We start from the raw sequence: 21,509 nt of genomic DNA, 5'->3' as shown, positions 1-21,509 counted from the left end.
TCATGAGCTTCATCTGACTTGACACCAAAAAGTTAAGAACCCTAAGGTAAATTAACATGAATACCAGTAAAATTGCAACTCAGTTGTAGGGTAAGAAGTGAGGAGAGTGAAGATGAGAACTTTTAGATCTGTTTATTCAGTATTCTGCATAAATTCAGTTCAGTTATAGAGCTAGAAGGGACCTTAGAAAGCATTCGATCCAAATTCCTCCCCCTTCCCCCTTCCTTTTTTTAAATAGATGAGGAACCAGGCCCAGGGCAATAAAGTGACTAGTCTAATGTAGTTAATGAAAAGCTGGGACTTTAGAACCTAGGTTTCCTGACTGAGTCCAGTCAGTGCTTTTTCTGCTTCCTTATTTAACAACCATATACTGATTTCACTACAAATATGCAGGTTTTGTTGATCATTTGAGGTGGAGGAGAGAATTACTCTCTTGGATCTATGTAAAGTGCATTCTTCCAGTAGCAGAAGATTGAATTAGGACCTTTGAGATCCCTCCCAGCTCAAAGATTTTTTAATTCTGTTTTTAAGTTTGACAAAGTCAGCATTAGTGTTGTCTTATTTTTAAAATCATAATTTTCACGAGAACTGTATTTTGAATAAGTTGAGGTATGGAATTAATATTTTTACTTTGTTTAGTAGCTATGTAGTTATTTTTTGAATTGTCTTTGTATCTCTAGCATCTGGCACAATGAATAATGTGGTAAGATGTTTAATAAATGCTAATTGGATTTGTTGTCATTAGTTTGTCTCCAACTCTTCTTACCTCATGGACCATAGCACTCTAATACTGTTCATTGGTTTTTCTTGGCAAAGATACTAGAGTGGTTTGCCATTTGTTTCTCCAGTGGATTGAGGCAAACAGAGGTTAAGTACTTGGTCACACAGCTAGTAAGTCTCAGTAAGACTCAGGTCTTTCAGACTCAAGGCCCAGCTTTTTACCCATTGAGTCCAAATGGAGCTGCCTCCATTTGGATTTGTAGGGAGTGGAAAAATTCAAGGGGGGATAAGATAGTCAATCACCCTTGAAGATTTTAAAGTCTAGTTGAGGAGAGAAGACAAGCACACCTAGAAAGTTAAACAGTTCAGGGTTGAGAGGTGATTTGCAATAGCTACTTACTGAGAAGGATTGCTTTGTGGAAAGCATTTTTAAACTTTTAAAATGCTCTAAAATGAAGAGTGTTACTATTATTATTACTTGAGTTTTTAGCTGTTGCTTTTAAAATAGATGTAGTGAATTTCTTTTGTTAGTCATAAAGTTTTTGCTGCCAAGGAAAGGTGACAATTTATTTTTGTGTCCTATGTACTTGAAATTACCTAAGGGGTAGTGTATTGAGTAGAGCACAGGGCCTGGAGTCAGACAGACTCATGTTCCTGAGTTCAAATCTGGCATCAGACACTTACTAGCTGTGTGATCTGGAACAAGTCACTTAACCCAGTTTGCCTCAGTTTCCTCATCTGTAAAATGAGCTGGAGAAGGAAATTACAAACCACTCCAGTATCTTTGCCAAGAAAACCCCAAATGGGGTCACAAGGAGTCAGACACGGCTGAAATGACTGAACAACAAAAAAAATTAGGAAGTTGGACTAGGTGATTTCTGAGATCTCTTCCAGCTCTAAAAATCCACATGCCTTTTGTGAAAATAGTAAGCTTTTTTTCCTACTAAATGCTGGGAGTATTTCTTGGCTTAATTTGATACAGAAAACAGACCAGTCTGCACAACTTTTTTTTTCTTTTAAAAGAATTTACTTGCATCCCCATCAAGGTTGTCTTAGGGTACTATGAGGTTAGTATTGATTATTTTTTAAAAAATAAAGTCAAACACAAGATTTTGGGATAACTTGTGAAATTCAAGTAATTTTTTTTTTGAGGAGAACTTAAGAACTGCATTTAGTAAGCTGTAGCTATTGCTAATTTTAAAAGATTTTCAGGGAATTTTAGGCTAATTGTATAGGCCTTGTCAGATGTAAAAAGAAATCCATTAAGACCTGCAGTGTTATGCGCCTCAAATAACTAGAGGTCTCTGCTGGTATGGTGAGTGTTAATTAGAGGAGGATGGTGAAAAATTTTGTAACATGAAAATTTTTATGACTTATCTGCTGCTCTGTTCTGGAAAATACAGGGCAAATACCCAATTAAAGACTTTCTTTGAATCTAGGAGATTGATAGTAGTTACTGACCAGAACCACAGAATACCCTCCTATGCCTGGGTGTCAGGTGTATGTGTGTATATGTATGTGGTGGAAGTGGTAAATACATCTTCAAAATTGAATCTGAGCATCAGAAACACATAAATTATTCTAGATTTCTGAGAATTGCTGGGTATACTGACCAAGAAATTGGGGTACCCATATGCAGATTCCTCTTACAGAGCTTTTTACTCCTTACCAATACTGTGAATGTAGGGGATGATGATAATCATATTTGATTTACATGCAGTTTTTCTTTTCAGTGATAACCTAGCTAGCTAAGTAGTTTCATTGAAAGTAGCTTAAAAGTTAGGAAAATTCTGATGGTTTCTTGAAATGTGGCAGTCAGCTGTGTTGTACTATATATAAAAGAGAAAATGTGATAGCTGTCTAATTGGAATTGAATTTTTTCTAATTTTTTGTGTTACATTTTGGTTTTCCACGTTTTGTTTTGTTTTGTTTTGGCTAGGCAATAGGGTTAAGTGACTTGCCCAAGGTCACCCAGCTGGTAAGTGTTACATGTCTGAGGCTGGATTTGAACTCAGGTCCTCCTGACTTCAGGGCCAGTGCTCTATCCACTGCGCCACCTAGCTGCCCCCTGGCTTTCCATTTTTTAAAAATTTGTAAAAATTCATATCATATGTTATATAAAATACAAACAGAAGATGCTTATATCTGGAAATATTTTTTAATGAACAACTAGAAATGGAGTAGAAGAATTTTATGAAAATAATTCTTAAAATAGATGAATTTTTTTGTTGCTGTTGAGTTGTTTTTCAGTTGTGTCCAACTCTTTCTGACTCCATTTGGGGTTTTCTTTGCAGAGATACTGGAGTGGTTTGCCATTTCCTTTTCCAGCTCATATTACAGATGAGGAAACTGAGGCAGACAGGGTGAAGTGCCTTGCCCAGGGTCATACAGCTAGTAAGTGTCTAAGACTGGATTTGAACTCAGGAAGAAGAGTGTTTCTGACTCCAGGACCTGCTCTCTGTCCACTGGGCCACCTTGCTGCCTTCGAATGTGAATTAGATAATCTTATTTTGAATTGTTAATGCTATTTGTTGAGAAGAGGATGTGAAGTTCCAATTTGTTTGTTGGATTCTGAGTTGTGATTGGCACATCGATGAATTGGAAACATGTCAATCAGGAAATCAGTAGTAGGCAGAGAAACTAGAAAATTCCATGTAAACTCGTATATCCAAACATCGTTATTACTTAAAGTGACAGAAGATTAATGTAGAGAGAATGTGTTTTTTAAATGTCATCTTGTTATGACATGACATGACATTTTGGTAAATCTACATTCTCTTCCTCTTGGCTTTTAAAAGCTTAGATTTAAAGCTATTGAATTTGATCTGATATTTTAGAAAAACACATCTCATGAAAGAGAGAATGATGGCAAAATGTATTGATCAGAACTGGGGTTAAAACCTACCCTTCCAAGATACCACATCAGAGCCTGGAAATAAGTGTATTAAGATTTGAATGGTAGTGCTACATTTTCCTTCATTACCAACGAGCACCTGCTCTCCTCAAATAAGGAATATTTTTTTTTTATCGCTGGGAAATGACCAGTTTTCCAGGTTGTGTTCTTCCACAGTCCCATCATGCATTCTATAATACTTTTCAAAAGCTCCCACAAGGTTAGTATTTTGCATAAAATATGTTCTTTCTTTTAAAAAAAAATTTTTTTAAAGAATTTTTGTGAGGCAATTGGGGTTAATTGACTTGCCCAAGGTCACACAGCTAGTAAGTGTCAAGTGTCTGAGGCCTAATTTGAACTGAGGTCCTCCTGACTCCAGGGCTGGTACTCTATCCACTGTGCCACCTAGTTGCCTCTCATGTTTGTTTTAAACTGATCAGAATTATCAATTGTCATTTTAGTTACCAATGGCAGTGTTCAGACTTGGTTTATGTGAGGCTCAGTTTTCCCTGAAGCATAAAATTTTTCCTAACCTAAATTGAAATGACTTGGGATGGAAATAATAGGTGGTGTTTACCCTGAAAGAAAAGGTGGGCATGAGGATTCATGTCTCCATTTTTTTTCTTTCCCTGTTTTGAGGGAGTTAAAATTAGATTTTTCTGCAACTTGAGTTACAGAACTTTTTCAGAGTATTACCTAGCAGAGTTTTGAGATTATATTTCCATATTTGCCAAATTTGCCCAAGTTTGTTGCTTGAAATAAATGAAAATATTAAATTAAAACTCTTCAGTCACAGTTGTGGTGCTTTGTTGAAAAGAAGAATACTACCAGAGTAATGCTCTGGGTAAAAATGTGTTCTGGTAAGAACAAGCGATCAGTACGTTTGACAGAAAGTGGCTAATCCAGATGAGAAAATTTCTCCAGTGATTTTGTGACCTAGAATAATTTTAGAGAGTTTGAATATGCATATATTTAGATACTTGACAGTTCCTGGCACACAGTAAGCACTTAATAAATACTTGTTGATTGAGACAGCTTTTGATATTCAATACTGGTAGACTGTAAATTGTAGATTAGTTCCATCTGTATCTGTAATAGAAGCCTGATCCAGGTGTGTTTGCATTCCGGCTCAGATGTGATTTTTTGGGGGGGGAGGGGGATGAGGCAATTGGGGTTAAGTGACTTGCCCAGGGTCACACAGCTAGTAAGTGTCAAGTGTCTGGTCTGAGACCGGATTTGAACTCAGGTCCTCCTGACTCCAGGGCTGGCCCTCTATACACTGCATCACCTAGCTGCCCCCTCAGACCTGATTTCTTGCACCTTGTGAGGAGTGCTGAGTCAAGGGGGTATAGAGGGAGCAGCGTGCTCACAGAGCTGGCCTGTCCTTGTCTTTGTGCATCATGGAACATCATCTTCCTGAGCCAGGGAATACTTAGCAATAATGATAATGATACTACTACTAATAACTAGTATCATATAGCAGTTTAGGTTTGTGAAGCACTGTAAATATGTTAGCTTCATTTGATCTCAACAATACTGTGAGGTATACGCTGTTATTATCCCATTTTAAAGATAAGGAAATTGAGCTGGTAGAGTTTAAATCTTTTGCCCAAGGTCACACAGTGTGTAAGGCTGCATTTGAACTCAGATCTCCCTGATTCCAAGTTTAGTACTCTTACCTACTGTACTGCCTAGTTGCTTTGATAAAGATACTTTGGAGTGGAAAACAGTGCATGTGATCACGTCTCTTCTCCCTTTTCTCCCTTCCCTGAGTACTTTCTCTACAGTGTTAAGTAATAGAACAGTAAAAGTCATATGAAGGCTATGAATGTTTCCTTGGACCTTAGTAATGTCTTGTTCCAGTATATCTATAAGTCGCCATTCTTTCATTAGTTGGAGATTGGTGTTGGCAGAGGAAATTAGGGAGTTTGTAAATTTTGATGAAAGATTAGTTTAGCAAATAGAACACATTCCAACAGAAACTAGTCTCCTCTGCTTCACATATAAATGTCTTTAGCTCCATTATTGTGGTGCAACTAGTTTTTCATGCTTTCTTTTTCTTTTTTAGCTTTAGGCTGACTATTACCACTAAATATGATGCTTCTTGTTAGAATTTTTTACTGCTCTAACCCATGTTTTTTTTTTTCCTCCTAATTTGAAAATGAGTACAGTGAACGACTTAAAAGCTAGGAATATTTTGCTTAAGTAATTGAAGAGATCATTTTTATGGAAGTGGTTTACCTCAGAGTCAAATGGGTCCTCTGGCTTTCAGTAGTGATTAGTGTGTAGTAACTTAAAAGATTATTCATTATTTAACCTTGCCTAAAATATATCTGCCATTGTGTGTATATGTATATATGCGTGTATATATACACGCATATATATATTTCATTTTGAATATATCTAAGTTTAAAAATATATATTACTTCCTTTTAAATTGGCCAGGTGTGGCTAGTTAGTTGTAGAAGCATTTAATTGATACTCCAGGCTGTCCTATTTAGTGACTTTTTTTTTTTTTTTTGGTGTAACAGTTATATAAATGTTCCACATTAAAACAGGTTAGATGTTATCGCACCTTATTGGCATGGTAGGCCAGTCTTATCGTTTATGATGTAACTGTTAATCCTAAAGAAATTTGTTTTAGTTCTGTGCACGTGGCTGTCATTGTAAGATGTCTGATGTATTAAGCCTTAGAGTAACCAACCATGTTTTAAGTGCAGTTGAAATGGCTCACGTGTTGGCTTTTGTAAGGCATGAAAAACAATCCTGTATCCCTGCCTTGAAACTTGGTACAGCATTTCTATTTTGAAAAGCCGCATGCAAGTTTGATATTTGAAGATTGTAACTCATGTAGACAGGTGGGGAGAACAATATAGAAAAAAAAATTTCTACATGATGGCCTTAATGATAAGCACCTTCTAAGTACATAAAGGTCTGCATCCCTTTTTTTACAGACTGTGTAGACTGCTGAGAAGACTTGCAAGCCAGTCACACAAGCATATCCCAGAAAAGTGGTACTCATGGAAGAGGAACAGGATTTACCAGAGCAGCCAGTAAGTATTTTTTTTTAAACCTAAAGATAATTGTCAAAAAAAACTTGAATTAGGAAATTCAAGATATTGTTCTGAATTCTTGTTAGGTCTTAAATGACAAAGAACAAATGAGGACCAGGTTCCTTCCTTTATGTTTTTCCCAGAGTGACCTTAACAAGGTACTTGACTCTCAGTTTTGCTAATACCTGAAACAGACTTACTCCTACAACAGTGAACTAAAGAGTCCCCTGCACACCCTCACCCCCCCAAAAAATCCCCCCAAAGTGCCTGGGCTATTCTGAAACGTGAAAAACAAGTAGATTTTTGAAACCAGGTTCCAGTGTGTTTCTGCTGCTTTGTGACTTTACCCTTATCTTGGTTTCTCCAGCTGTAAAATGGAAAGAATTATATTCCAGTTATTTCTCTCCTACGGCTGTTGCTTTATAAACTAAGCTGTGAAGTACCATAGGAACTTGAGCCATTGTTATTTCAGACTGACAAGCTCTAACAAATGTGAGCTTCTGTTTTCCTATGCAGACTAGACTAGTAGATTGTCAAATTGAGATACTTGAGAAATGAAAAAGATAAGATGAAGTCCTTTTAAATGGTTATAGAAGAGATAGATAGTACCTTCCACAGAGGAATGAAGATTTGTTGGGGTTTTGTTGTCGTTTTTAAACTAAGTTCTTCTGATGAGGCAGGTTACTTTTGTTACAAATCACAATTTTAACTCTGTTGTTGATGAAGCCAAATGTGAATCTGTAGTCTTAAAGTGTTGACTTCTTGGTATCTTTTAGCTAGCTCTTAATGATGAAAAACATCTGTCTTAATTAAGTGTAATAAAAGTTAGTCAATCAATAAATATTTAGTAGGAGCCTGTTTATGTGCCAGCACTGTATTAAGTGCCGGGGATACACAAAATTAATTCTTATAGTGCATTTAAAATGACCAGTTTATAGAAAATCAATTTACATGTGCTTTTCGTAAATTCATCTCTTGGTGATATGAAGTACACTTCTTGCCATTTTTTAAAGTAAAATCATCCTTTAGGCCCTTTCATATGAGAATTAGTTTATGATAAGCATGAAGGTTAGTCAGCTCCAGATAGCTAGTGAATGTTTTTCATGGAGTATTTGAATTGTTCCTGAAGTGACATTGATGAGAATATTCAAAATTATCCGCATCACCTTTACAATGGTAGAAAAATACCCTGAAAGATTGAATACTGAGTCAGATACATCATGGACACCTCTGTGGTAGTTAAAGACATAGAATAATAAAACTTGGAGAGACATTAAAGATGATCTAGGACAACACTTTCTCTTTATAGAAATGAAAACGGAGGCTGGGAAAGGACAAGGGACTTGCCCAGGGTCATACAGCTAACTAGCCAGCAAAAGAGAGAATTCAAAACCAGGATGTAGGATCACAGGCCCATAGACTGATAGCTCGAAGGTACTTTTGACTGTAAACTCAGTGCCCTTAGAACTATAGAGAGAAGTAGCTTGTCCTGCTTCATGAAGCTTATTAGTGACAGACTCCTCTGCCCTTTCCTTTATACTCTGCTGCCTACTCATGTGCCCTCCATCCCTCTCCCATTACCCACTTTCTCAATCCCTCAAAATTTGTTTTCTGACCTTATCAAATGAGATCATATTTTTAAAGACCTATGTTCCCGGCATATAGTAGGCACTTAACAAATGCTTGTTCCCTTCCCCCTTTCCCTTATCACTCAGCTAAAACATCTCTCTTTGAAATGATTGCTGATCTTTTTACTTTCTCAGCACTCTCTGTAACATTTCACATAATTGACCACTATTCCTCCCTGAGTTTTCGTGACGTTGCTCTCTATTTGTCTGACCACTCTTCAGTTTCCTTTGCAGAATCGTCTTCCATGTCCCAACTCACCCATGCATGCATCTAGGCTCTATCCTGGACCTTCTTTTCTTCTCTATCTCCATTCTTTTTCTTGGTGATTAAACTCATAAGCTCATGTGGGTCCAATGATCATTTCTGTTCAGATGACTTCTGAATCTCCATATGCAGCCCTGTTCTTTCCCAACTGCCTATTGGATATTTGAAGCTGGATGTGCTGCAGGCTGTTTAATCTCAACATGTCTAAAACAGAATTCATCTTGACCTGCAAAACTCGCCCTCTTCCAAACTTCTCTGTTTCTTTTGAAGGCACCAGGGTCCTTCCAGTCACCCAGGTTTGCAATCTCAGGATACTCCATTGGCATATAAGCCCGTTACATGGAGGGAATGTTGAGAGGCCTTTGCCTGATCCCTAGGGCCCCGCAGTAGAGGTTCTCACCAGAAACTTCCTGCTTGGTTCACGGGTTCTCAGCACCTCGTATCCAGTCAGTTATCAGGTCTTGTTTGTTCTTCATAACATTCCTCACGTACACCCCTGTCTCTGTGCCCAGAGGTGATCAAGTCCTTGATCTTACCACCACCAACTGGTTCACTTCCTTGATTTAAAAAATCGTGCTTTATCATTCTGTCTTTCCCAGTGCCTAATGACCCATAGCCCTTGCCTTCTCATTCCTCCTCACTATAACCTCCATTCCCTTCATCCTTCAGTCCTTCAGAGAGAATCAGTAAACGTGTATTAAGCACCTCCTATGTGCCAAGGACTGTACTGAGCGCTAGGGAAGAAAAGCATAAAACAGATCTGTGTTGTTTTCCTTAATAGAACATAAGTTCCTTGAGGGTGGCAGAGATTATTTCTTTTTTATTTCTGTATTCCTAGTCTAACTCAGTGCTTGGCATGTAATAGGTACTGAAAAATTTTGTGGTGATTGATTCTTTTATTGTGTTTCGCGTGAAATTCAACAAAGGTAAACTGAGGCACATTCTCTGAGCAAGACAACAATTTTATTAGCAGAGTGCAAACCTGGTAATAAAATAGGTCTTAAAACTGACTTGGTTAGCCAAAAGACCTCACATTGGAGGCGCAGCTCCCTTTTATAAACATGGACCAAAGAACACAATAGGGTAGATGAGGAAATAATACTGTTGATTAGAGTTAGAGCATCATGGGGGTAAGGACATGATTGGTTGGAAATTGGGAATGAGGGACTAGCAACAACCCTCTCCTTCTCTTTCTGTGACTAAAATATTCATTGTTTGAATTGCTATGCAAGGTTTGAGATAATAGCCTTTGATAGCCAACCAGACATCCTTGAAGGATAGCTTGGTAGTGTAAAGATACTAGACCAGACTCTTTGGTGGCCACCTACATCCTCTAAGGAAAACAGATTTCTTTGAGGCAAGAATAGAATAGTGATTAGCAAGAGAACTGGATTTCTAAACTTAACTTATTATAGGCCAGCTAAATTTCTGAACTGAATTCAGAGATGAAGAACTGTGGCTTAGACTATTACAGGACAAACTCAATTAAAAATGAAACAGGATCAATTTAATTTTCTCAATTGGTAAGTTGGAGATTTCACTGCATAAGGAAGTGAATGTCCTAAGACAACTGTTCCTGATAAACCATCTTCAAAATAATGGGACTAAAGGAGTGTCTACCTGATAAAGAGAGAAGTTAAATTTGTAAAGACCATTTGAAATATATTTAAACAATAAGTTGAATCAGACTTTTGCCTGATACAAAACCACATTTTGTATGTGGTTATACAAAAATAACGTTTAAACCCGTGTATATAAATATTTGGAGAACATTTAGTGGAATGTTAGCATATTGTAAGAAACAACACGTATGTCCAATACAGAGAAGCATGGAAAGATGTGTACTGATGCAGAGAGAAATCAGAGAGGTCGCTCTGATCACAGCAGTAGATGGAAAGAATAACAATTGCAAAACAGTCCAAAGCAAACCTAACAAAATCACAAAGAACAGACTTGGACCAAAGAAGAAATCTAAGAGGATACCTCCAGTCTCTGCTTTGCAGAGGGGTGGGTCTGTAGGTATAGAACACTACATAGAATGGTATGTCCTTTGCATGTATTATTGATAGGTTTTGCTGAATTTTATCTGCTCTTTTAAAAATTCTTTGTTATAAAGCATTACTCTTTGAGTGGGGAGGAGGAGGAGTATGAGGTGAATCGAGGTGATATAAAAAACAAAAGATACTGATTAAAATCTTTATTACAAAGACTATTTAGAAATATAAATGTTGTAGGATGGTAGTTATATATATGATGACAGAAACTTTTGTCATCAAGCTAGCAATTATATGATACCAAGAAATAAGACTTTCATAAATATTGCATGAATTTTATATTTGAATCAAGTATTTACATTAGAATTGCCCTGAAGGGGATCCTGCTGCTGAATTCTTAGAAGGACATTCCTTTAGAATCATTCTTGAAAACAGATAGTGTTTGTACTTCATAGTCCACAGAAAAAACTCCATCCCTATTGTGTGACCCATCTTTTTAAGCCTTTGTTTCTTCTTTTTGCAAAACTGAGGTACCACTGTTTACATATGGCTTTTGTAAAGAATCAGTGAAGTCCGATGTGTAAAATGAAAAGTGCTGTAGAAATGTGAGATACTAATATTATCCCAAGTGGATGTTGAATACAGTGGAAAGCATAAGTATTCATGCCTTTAGTTTATAGATGAAGACGTTCAGAGAGGTTAAATCTGCTTGTCCAAGTCCAAAAAGTGACAAAGCCAGTACCTAAAATTCTGTTTAATTCAGCCAGCATTTACTAAGCACCTACTCTGTGCTAGGCCCTCTCTAGGTACTTTGAGGATGCAGAGAATTCAGGAGAGAGAGCATGGCACCATGATGTGGTGGATGGAGTACTGGCCTTGGAGCCAGGACTTAAGCTCTTATCCTGACCCACTGTGGCTGGTTGACCCAGGGTAAGTCACTGAACCTCGCAGACTACTCCCTAACACTGTAAGTTACTGAGAAGGTACCAGCCTAATTGGTAGAGGTAGTTTCCTCATCTGGGAGTTCCCTATGCCAGTGACATCACAAATCCGATCTCTATCCCTATATAGATTTGAGAGTCACCTCCATGGGAATGAATGTGATTATCAAGATAGACAGTGAAGAGAAAGAAGAGAAGACCTGGGACAGAACCTTGAGGGATACTTGTAGTTGGGAATAGTGGTAAGGAGGAATGATTAGAAGACGAGAATCAGAAGAGAGCAATTCACAGAAGTCAAGGGAGAGGTGATGGTATTCAGAAGGAGAAATTGGTTGGTAATGTCAAAAAACTGCAAACAGACTCGGAGCTTAGTGGCCCACGACTGCATTCCCTGCTGCTAGGGAGGTGGAGGCTAGCAGATCTTTTGAGTTTGAGAGTTGTGAGCTCTGTAGTGACCTGGGTCCGTCAGGTGTCCAGATTAGGTTTAGCATTAATATGGCGAGCCCCAGGATTGGGGGACCACCAAGTCGTTAAGGAGAAGTGACTGTGGCCCAGCTTGGAAATAGAAGAAATCAAATCTCCTGGGCTCCTCAGAGTGGAATCTGTCAAGAGTGGTCCTTGCACTTCCAGCCAGAATGAGACAGGGCGACCCAATTTCTTTAAAAAAACAAAGCTAATGTAGACAGGTCAAGTAGGATAAGGAGTGAGAAAAGGGTTAGCACTGGTAACCTGTGAGAGGTCAGTCTTAGTAGAGCATAGGTGGGAAGCCAGATTGTAAAGAACTGTTTAGTGACCCACTGGTAACGAAGTTGGGAGAGGCCAAGTATAGACTCCTCCTTCTAGAAATTTGACTTTGACACGGAGAAGATGGCTTGATGAGATGACAGGCTAAAGTGAAGATTTGTTTTTGAAGATAGGGAGACCTACATGCATGTTCATAGGCAAACTTTTCTTTTTAAATGCCTACTATATGCAATATACTGTGTCATGCTCTGGGTTTACAGGGACAAATAAAAACAGTCTTTGCCCTCAAGAAGCTTATATTTTACTGGATAATATAAACAGCTAATTATGTAAGATAGTTTGAGAAGAGAGAGGGCTAACATTTAGGGATAAGGAAAGATTTCCTTTAGAAGGTGTGAACCTTGAAGGAAGGTAGGGATTCTAAGAGGTGGAGACAGAAGGGAATTTATTACAAGCAAAGAGGAAGAACAAGGAGAAGAAGCCAGTTAAGATGAGAGAGTGGTAGGGTCTGTTTAATGGAGCAGACTCTGGGTGGGAAGAGAGAGGAGAGCACATAGGGGCACAAGGAGAGGGCAAGGAGGAGAGAGACCCTTCTGTGATCAGAGAATGGAACGGCCAAGTTCAGGATCGCAGAGGCAGATCAGTTTTGTGTGATGGTAAAGGGACTGGGAGAGATTGGAAATTTAGGTTGTGATTATGGAGTGGTTGATGAACTGGGGAGGACCAGGCTTTGGAAAGTGCATCAGTGCGAATGAATGTTGACTGCACTCTGTGGTCCAGCTGAATTTGGCTTCTCTCTGTCTTTTGTATGTTGTGCTCCATCTCCCATCTCCCTGTCTTTGTCTTGGTTGTCCACATGTCTGGAATGGACTCCCTTCTCAACTCTGACTCAGAGACTCCTCTTCTTTCCTCAAAGCCCAACTCAAGCACCTCCTGATCACCTAACTGCTAGGACTCTCCTTCCTCTACTACCTTGTATTCAACTACCTTTTATTTCTGTTGTGTGTATTCTGTATGTACATTTTGTATATGCTTAAATATGCATGTATTGTTCCCCGAGGAACTAGCCCTAACCCTTGAGAACCAAGGTCATTTTGTTTTTCGTATCAGGTAAGTGGCAAAATGGATAGAGCTCTGGGCCTGGAGTCAGGAAGACCTGAGTTCAAATTCAGCCTCAGATACTAGCTAAGTGGCCTTGGGCAAGTCTCTTAACCTCCTCAACTGTAAAATGGAAATAAAAATAGTAACTACTTGATAGGGTTACTGTGAGGATCAAGTGAAATATTTGTAAAGTGCTTAGCGTAGTGCCTGGCACTTAGTAGGCACTACATAAATGCTAGCTATTATTAGCTTATGAGCTATCCCCAACACCTAGTACAATGCTCAGAATATAGTAGCTGCTTAATACATGCTTGCTGATTGATTGATTGACATCACCAGATCCCCTCTCCAGCTTGGAGAGGAGAGAGACTGTGAGCTAGACGCTAAAAATTCAGTGCTATTTCCAGTATGCCACAGCTGCCAGGCTCCACTCATTTGCTTGTGATCTCACCATTTATGTCTAAATCATGTGCCCATTTTCAGTTCATGTTGCTATACAGAGTGAGATATAGTTTGTTTGAATTTATTCTTCATCAGTCTAATGATAGCCTCTTTTCCCATGTGTCTTTGTGTTGAATTGTTTTCTATACAAGTCCAGCAACAACAAACTATGTCTCTTATTCTCAGACTAGCCTAGCTAAATGAAGAGGGATTTTTCACCAGAATGTTGGCCACCAGAGGCTGAATATTTGTTTTATCCACGGGGGCTTGTGAAGATCTTTTATTTTATTTTATTTTATTTTTACTTTATTTATTTATTTATTTTGGCGGGGGGGGGGGTGAGGCAGTTGGGGTTAAGTGACTTGCCCAAGGTCACACAGCTAGTATGTGTCAAGTGTTCGGTTTGAGGCTGGATTTGAACTCAGGTCCTCCTAACTTCAGGGCTGGTGCTCTATCCACTGCACCACCTAGCTGCCCCTCTGTGAAGATCTTTTAAAGTATAGAAGAATTTTGATCTGTTTCATTTAAAATGCACAGCAGTTCAGTAATGTATCTTTTGTGTTGTAATACTGAAGTGCATCATCTTTTTATTTCTCCTAACATGGTGCAGTGCAGCATGTTGGTTGAATGAAAAAAAGACAGACTGTGAATTATCCAGATTAGCTTTCTCTACAGCTTCACCAGGCAATAATTAGCCCTCTATTTCCCTTTGTGCTACATAGATCTGGCCTGAGTTGATTAAAGGGTAGGAGTTTTCATTCCTGAGTTATTTAGTTAGCTTTGTGTAGAGAAAAGCACCTGTTGCAAGACCAGTCTACACCTGCTACTTTGGCTAGTTGTCTCATCCTTATCACAAAAAATGCATCACTACTACTCAGAGAATACCGCCTTTTACTGATGGCAGGTTATACTGACATCATCATATAGAAAATTTATGAATAGCACAATTAGGCTATCATTTGTATGATGTGATGACACATCACAACCTTGAAAACCTATCCCTAACATTGAAAATGTTTCTTGGGAGTAAAACAAAAATGTCCCTTTTGGCTTCTCTTTAATATGATCTACCATTTGAGCCAGTGGCTATAGGTTTTTAGTTGTCATCAACCTTGTCATTTGATCACTATCCTTGGATATCTCACAGCCTTCATTGTTTCATGTTATATCACACCATTGTTAGCACTCCTACATTTAACTCTTATCTGATAGTTTGTAATAATGTTATTTCTAATTCAGAGAGTGAAGTAGATTTATTTGACTTTTTTGAGTTTAGCTATGTCACATTTTAGTTATAATAATATTCCATTCAACAAACTTTAATTAAGTACTTCTTGTGTGCAAGGTGGTCCGTTAGGCACAAAGGATAGAAAGACAAAAAAGAAACAGTTCCTGGCCTCAAAGCACTTTGTACTAATTGAAGGGATCTAACAAAAGGTATAGTGCAAGCAAAACTGAGGAGGGGGTGGGGCAGCTAGGTGGTGCAGTGGATAGAGTACCAGCCCTAGAGTGAGGAGGACCTGAGTTCAAACCCAGCCTTAGACACATGACACATACTAGCTCCGTGACCCCAATTGCCTCACCAAAAAGCAAAACAAACAAACAAAAAAAAAATGAGGAGAGGGATCAGAGGAGTTGTAGTTCCTGATAATAACAGCTAGCATTTCTATGATGCCTTCTGCATGCCTGGCACCATGCTAAGTGTTTTACAAATATGAGCCCTAAAGGAAGACAGGGCTTCCGAAAAGGCAGAGATGGGGGTGGGGCTGGCTTGTATGAACAAGCAGGGTAAGATAATGGAGTGTCCTCTTCAGGCAGTTTAGAACCTAAGAGGACATAGTTGAAGGACATAGTTGAAATAAAAGAAGGGGAAAAAAAGATAGGTGGGAGTCAGACTATGAACTACCTTAAATGTCAGTGGAGGGCCAGTGAAGTTTTTTGTTTGTTTTTTTTAACAGAGAAGTTGAAATGGTCGAACTTTGTACTTTAGGAAAATTATTTTGGCAGTAGGAAGAGACCAGAAGCAAGGAGACCAAGAAGACAGCTATTAGATTGGTCCAAGTGAGAGGTGTGGAATACCTAAAGGAGTGTCCATATGAGAGGAAGGGAAGGGATATGTGGAAGGAGATTATGAAGACAGAATGGACAAGGCGTGGCAACTCATTGGACGTGGGGCAGTTAAAAGGTGAGAAGAGTGAAGGATCACTTTGTAACTCAGATCACAAACCTGAATGACAGCGAGGAAGGGAGTAACACCCCCACTCGAATAGGGAAGTTTTTAAGAAGAGTACGTTTAGGGGGGAAAGATGAATTCTGTTTTGTACATACTGAGTTTGAGATGCCAATCTAGATAGAAATGTCCATCCCACAACTGATGCAGGACTAGAAGTCAAGAGAAAGCTGTGGGCTGGATTTAGAGGATCAGCGAATCCTGCCTCAGTCTCCCCATCATCAGCACTGACCCACTCTGGGCCTTGTGGCTCTGCTGTCCGTGTTTACTCGCCAAATGCTGTCACAGTCGTAATGTTGTCTTCTATCCTAATCCTGGTTCAGAGGTAGTGGTATTCCTCTCTGAGTGGGGAATGGCATGGTAGTTCTATTATGTTTTACCCCACACCCTCTCTATTCAGCAGCCCAGGAGGCAGGTAGGAAGAGGGATGACAGCTAACCATCACTCCCTCCATTGGTGTGCTCTGTTTTGCTCTGGCATCAGCTGCATTTATATAAGAAGGAATGAGCCATGGGGCACAGGACACATAACTGAACGACACATGCATTCAGAGGCTTTAGGGTTTCATAGATAGTGTGTTCTTCCTGGCATCAGTGCTGCTGATGGGAATTGAGATGCCTTGAAGTCCTGGACAAGTTGGTCAGTACCCACATTATTATGACAGGCTCTTGTAAGAATTTATTGGCATTTTGACTCTTCTCCAAATGTCATTTTATCTCTAGCTTTCTGTTGTTTTTGATGTGGAGAAATGAACACAGTCTGTTAAGAGAGTCTTACCAGATTGTTGTGTAGGAACACTGTTTTATACCAAAGAATCCAAACCAGGGAATCTGGAAGGACCCTTAGACATCATCTAAATCCTAATCCCTTATATTACAGATAAAACTGAGGCCTATACCCATGAGGCATCATGCGTGTGATTTCAAGGCATGGTTGACTTAAAAGTCAGACAGTCGGGGTTGAAGCCTTCTGGCTCTGTCACTTCATGAAGCAACATGGACTTGGGCAGACCATTTCTTCTTTTTGAACCTCAGTTTCCTCATCTGTTAAATGAGGGGATTGGACTTGTTAGCTTCTGAGGACTTTCTCAGTTCTGTTACTTTGTAATTCTGTCCTTTGATTTTAAATGACTCATCAAGTGCTAACACTGAGTTAGTGGCAGTGCTGGGGACTACAGCCTTGCTCCCTTGGCTCCCACACCTATATTCTGTTCCATAAAACTGTCTCTGTCTTTATTGGAACTCACAGTGCTGCCTTTACCTGTCAGCTAAATATTGTCTTGCCAACTCACAGAAAGTAAGTTATTTTTCTTCTCTGAATGACTCCTTATTTTGTTTGGTTCTAGTGTACACAGCACTTTGACTGTGCAGACCGCTATGTGGCAGACGAAGTTTAACAACCCAAGGCCAGAGCTGTGCATGGCAGGACTAAGTATTCCATTTTTCTTTAGACCGACTTAGCTTTTCTGATACCCCATGCTGTGTATCTCTGCTTTTAGAACTTTTTCCCCTCTTGTACCTTATCATCCTTGGGGCCTGTCTAACATCTTTTTTTTTTTTTTAACCTTCCTCTATAGGTTAAATCAACTTTGAGCATTTCTTGAGCTAAGTGTTAAAGAGCATATAATTGCAGGGGTAAGATTGAGAGAATTCCTGCTTCAGCTAGGGGGTTGGACCAGTGGACCTCAGATATCTCTTCCACATCTGAGTTTCTGAGATTTTTTTTTTTTTTTTTGAAGGGGAGGGATATCACTCATCATGGAGAAAAGGTGCCAGGTGGGAATTTTGTTGGTCTTGTTGATCTTTTGGCCTTACCCGCTAAGAAAATTTAAAATATTTAATAATAATAATAATAATAGATAGCCATCATGTAGCACTTTAAGATTTATAGTGCCCTTTATAGATGTCAACTCATTTGATCCTGAATTGAGCTATTCTAAATTTGACTGTTTAGGTATTCTCTTGGCTCTAGCACTGTTATACTGTGTGACCTTATTCGAGTCCCTTCCCCATCTCTGAGTCTCAGTTTCTTGATCAGTAAAATGAAGGCATTGGAGTGGGTGATCTTTTGGGTTTCATCTAGTTTTGAGAAAATGTAATTAATATTTACTTCAATATTTAAAGCATCAGTATCATGATCTGTCCTCCAGTGGTGTTCTCCACTTTAACTCCTAATTCCTAATCCCGCCATACTTGTAATAAATGGCTATGTTTTTTTTTAAATGTGATCTCCCCATGGCCTGCCCTCTGGTGGTGAGCCTGGCCCTGAGCTTGTATTTGAGGCTTTTCTAGCTTAGTGGAAGACATTCCAGAGTTTATATTCCAGTAGCATAGCCTTTGAGAGCCCAGTGGTTTCTCCAAACCTCACGGACTTCTTGAAAGAACACTGACGTGGGAAAATAATCTAAGGCAACAGCTCTCAAACTGTGGTCTGGGGACCTCCAGGGGTCCTGAAGACCCTTGCAGGAGGTCTGTGAGGTCAAAACTATTTCCATAATACTATTAAGAACATTAGTCCTACTAACTACTAAGAGCATTTGCCATTTCCACTCTCCTCTCTTGAGTACGTAGTGGAGTTTTCCAGAGGCTACATGAGCAGTGAATGAAAAATTTAGCTGCACACATGAGGTCCGAGTTAATAACTTATCTGCAGAATTATACTTTTGTCTTACAAATAGATGAGTCTGCAAATGTGGTTGGACTTGACACTTTACTGGTATTTATGTGGTATCAGGATCCAGTAGTTACTGAAGAAGCTCTTCTATCTGAACACTTGACCACAAACACAACTGGTGCTGAAATAATTGGTACTGAGTAACTTTGGAACCTCATTGTTTGTTATGGGATAACTGTGTTGACATTTGCAGTGAAGGTGCAGGAGTGATGACTGATCAAGCTGCTGATACCTTAGCACAAATCAAGGCCCTGGCACCACATTGTCCTGGTACTCATGTATTCTTCCCCAGTTTCGCTTCAGAGAGTCCTTCATGAAGCAATAAAACTGTGTTAATTTTATTAAACCTTGACCCTTGAGTACATATCTTTTTAATATTCTTTATGATGACAAGGGAACTGTGCAAAGAACAGTTTTGCTGCATACTCAAGTACGTGTTTGTCTTGAGGAAAAGCATTTGTGCACTTGTTTCAGTTACTTAACTAGCCTTTTTCCTCCTGGAATTTGTATTTGAAAGAACAACACACAAATTATAATTGTGTAGATTTGGAGTATTTTCTCAAAAATAAATGAAGTTAACTTTTCACTTCAAGGAGAACAATTTTAGGCTTTTTGCCAATGATAAAATTCAGTATTTCAAGTGAAAATTAGAATTTTGAGAAAGTTTTATCTCCCACTGTAAACTTGACAACTTACCAGTACTTCAAGACTTTTCTGATGAGGTCAGTGGTGATATTTATTAATGACTATTATTTTTGATATTGTATAATGAAATGTATCAGTATTTGGAAGATCTGAATAACTCAGTGAATCAGTATTCTCCAAATGACTGATATATAATAGACCAATGAATTTTAATGTAAAAGAGTATGATTCCACATGTAATGAGCCCTCAAGAAACTACCACTTGGGGAGTTTTGGTATAACACCAGAGTAGAATCTCCACAATTATCTGAAACGGTTATCAAAATAGTCTTCCCTTTTCTGATTATATATTTGTGTGAGGCTGGGTTTTCTTCATGTATTTATTTATTTATTTTAATTTTTTAAAATTAATTTATTTTGATTTGTCAACAATCACTTCCATATGCTTTTGAGTTTAAAATTTTTCTCCCCCTTCCTCCCCACCACCCTCCCCAAAACGGTGAGCAATCTGATATAGGCTATACATTTACATTCCTATTAAACATATTTTCACATTAGTGATATTGTGGGTAAGAATTAGAACCAATAGGAGGAACTACCAGAAAGAGGAAACAAAACTCAACAGAAGAAAAAAAAATAGTAAATAGTATGCTTCGGTCTGCATTCAAACTCCATAGTACTTTTTTTGGATGTGGATAACATTTTCCATCATGAGATCTTTGGAGATGTCTTACATCCTTGTATTGCTGAGAAGGGCTCAGTCTATCAATATTAGTCATCACACAACGTAGCTGTTACTGTGTACAACGTTCTCCTGATTCTGCTCACTTCACTCAGCATCAGACCATACAAGTCTTTTCAGGCTTTTCTGAAGTCAGCCTGTTCATCATTTCTTATAGCACAATAGTATTCCATTACATTCATGTACCACAGCTTGTTCAGCCATTCCCCAATTGATGGGCATCCTCTCAATTTCCAATTCTTTGCCACCACAAAAAGAGCTTCTGTAAATATTTTTGTACATGTGTGTCCTTTTCCCATTTGTATGCTGTCTTTGGGATATAGCCCTAGAAGTGCTATTGCTGGGTCAAAGGGTATGCACATTTTGATAGCCCTTTGGGCATAGTTCCAAATTGCTCTCCAGAATCGTTGGATCATTTCACAACTCCACCAACAATGCATTAGTGTTCCAATTTTCCCATATCTTCTCCAACATTTATCACTTTCCTGTTTTGTCATGTTGGCCGATCTGATAGGTGTGATGTGGTACCTCAGAGTTGTTTTGATTTGCATTTCTTTTATCAGTAATGATTTAGAGCATTTTTTCATGTGACTATAGATGGCTTTAATTTTTCATCTGAAAACTGCCTACTCATATCCTTTGACCATTTATCAAGTGGGGAATGGCTTGCATTCTTATAAATTTGACTTAATTCTCTATATATTTTAGAAATGCAGGCTTTATCGAGAGACTGGTTGTGAAAATTCTTTCCCAATTTTCTACCTTCCTTCTAATCTTAGTTGCATTGGCTTTGTTTGTGCAAAAACTTTTCAGTTTAATGTAATCAAAGTTATCCATTTTGCTTTTCATAATGTTCTCTATCTCCTGTTTGGTCATGAATTCTTCTGTTCTCCATAAATCTGATAGGTAAACTATTCCTTGTTCTCCCAGTTTGCTTACAGTATCAGCCTTTATATCTAAATCTTGAACCCATTTTGACTATATTTTGGTATATGATATGAGATTTTGATCAATGCCTAGTTTCTGCCATACTCTTTTCCAGTTTTTCCAGCAGTTTTTTTCTAAGAGTGAGTTCTTATCCCAAAAGCTGGGGTCTTTGGGTTTATCAAATAATAGATTACTATAGTCATTGACCACTGTGTCTTGTATACCTAACCTGTTCCACTGATCCACCACTCTATTTCTTAGCCAGTACCAAGCAGTGTTGATGGTTGCTGCTTTATAATACAATTTAAGATCTGGAATGGCTAGGCCACCTTCCCCTGCATTTCTTTTCATTAGTTCCCTTGATATTCTGGACCTTTTGTTCTTCCAAATGAATCTTGTTATTTTCTAACTCTATAAAATGATTTTTGGTAGTTTGATTGGTATGGCACTGAATAAGTAAATTAGCTTAGGTAGAATTGTCATTTTTATTATATTAGCTCGTCCTACCCGTG

General features: G+C 38.5%; 1 protein-coding gene across 6 annotated transcripts in view; it reads left to right on the top strand.

The window, feature by feature from the left end:
* EYA3 (EYA transcriptional coactivator and phosphatase 3) overlaps positions 1 to 21,509 on the top strand; it is a 121,950-nt gene that overhangs the window by 36,260 nt on the left and 64,181 nt on the right. For 3 of the 6 annotated variants that reach the window (XR_003569296.1, XM_027864451.1, XM_027864456.1), the window contains exon 2: positions 6,568 to 6,666. Coding sequence is in view for 2 of the 6 variants with exons in the window: in XM_027864451.1 (XP_027720252.1) it covers positions 6,634 to 6,666 (33 nt within the window). In the remaining 4 variants the exon portion in view is untranslated. Of the gene's footprint in view, positions 1 to 6,567; positions 6,667 to 15,738; positions 15,966 to 17,355; positions 17,442 to 21,509 lie in introns of those variants that run through there. The other 3 variants (XM_027864454.1, XM_027864452.1, XM_027864455.1) reach the window with 3 other exon arrangements.

The sequence above is a fragment of the Vombatus ursinus genome, unplaced genomic scaffold, assembly GCF_900497805.2.
Source record: "Vombatus ursinus unplaced genomic scaffold, bare-nosed wombat genome assembly UNPS02014775.1, whole genome shotgun sequence".
In the NCBI taxonomy this organism is placed as follows: Eukaryota; Metazoa; Chordata; class Mammalia; order Diprotodontia; family Vombatidae; genus Vombatus; species Vombatus ursinus.
Note: the sequence above shows the minus strand (reverse complement) of the source record. Positions and strands in the feature narration are given on the sequence as shown.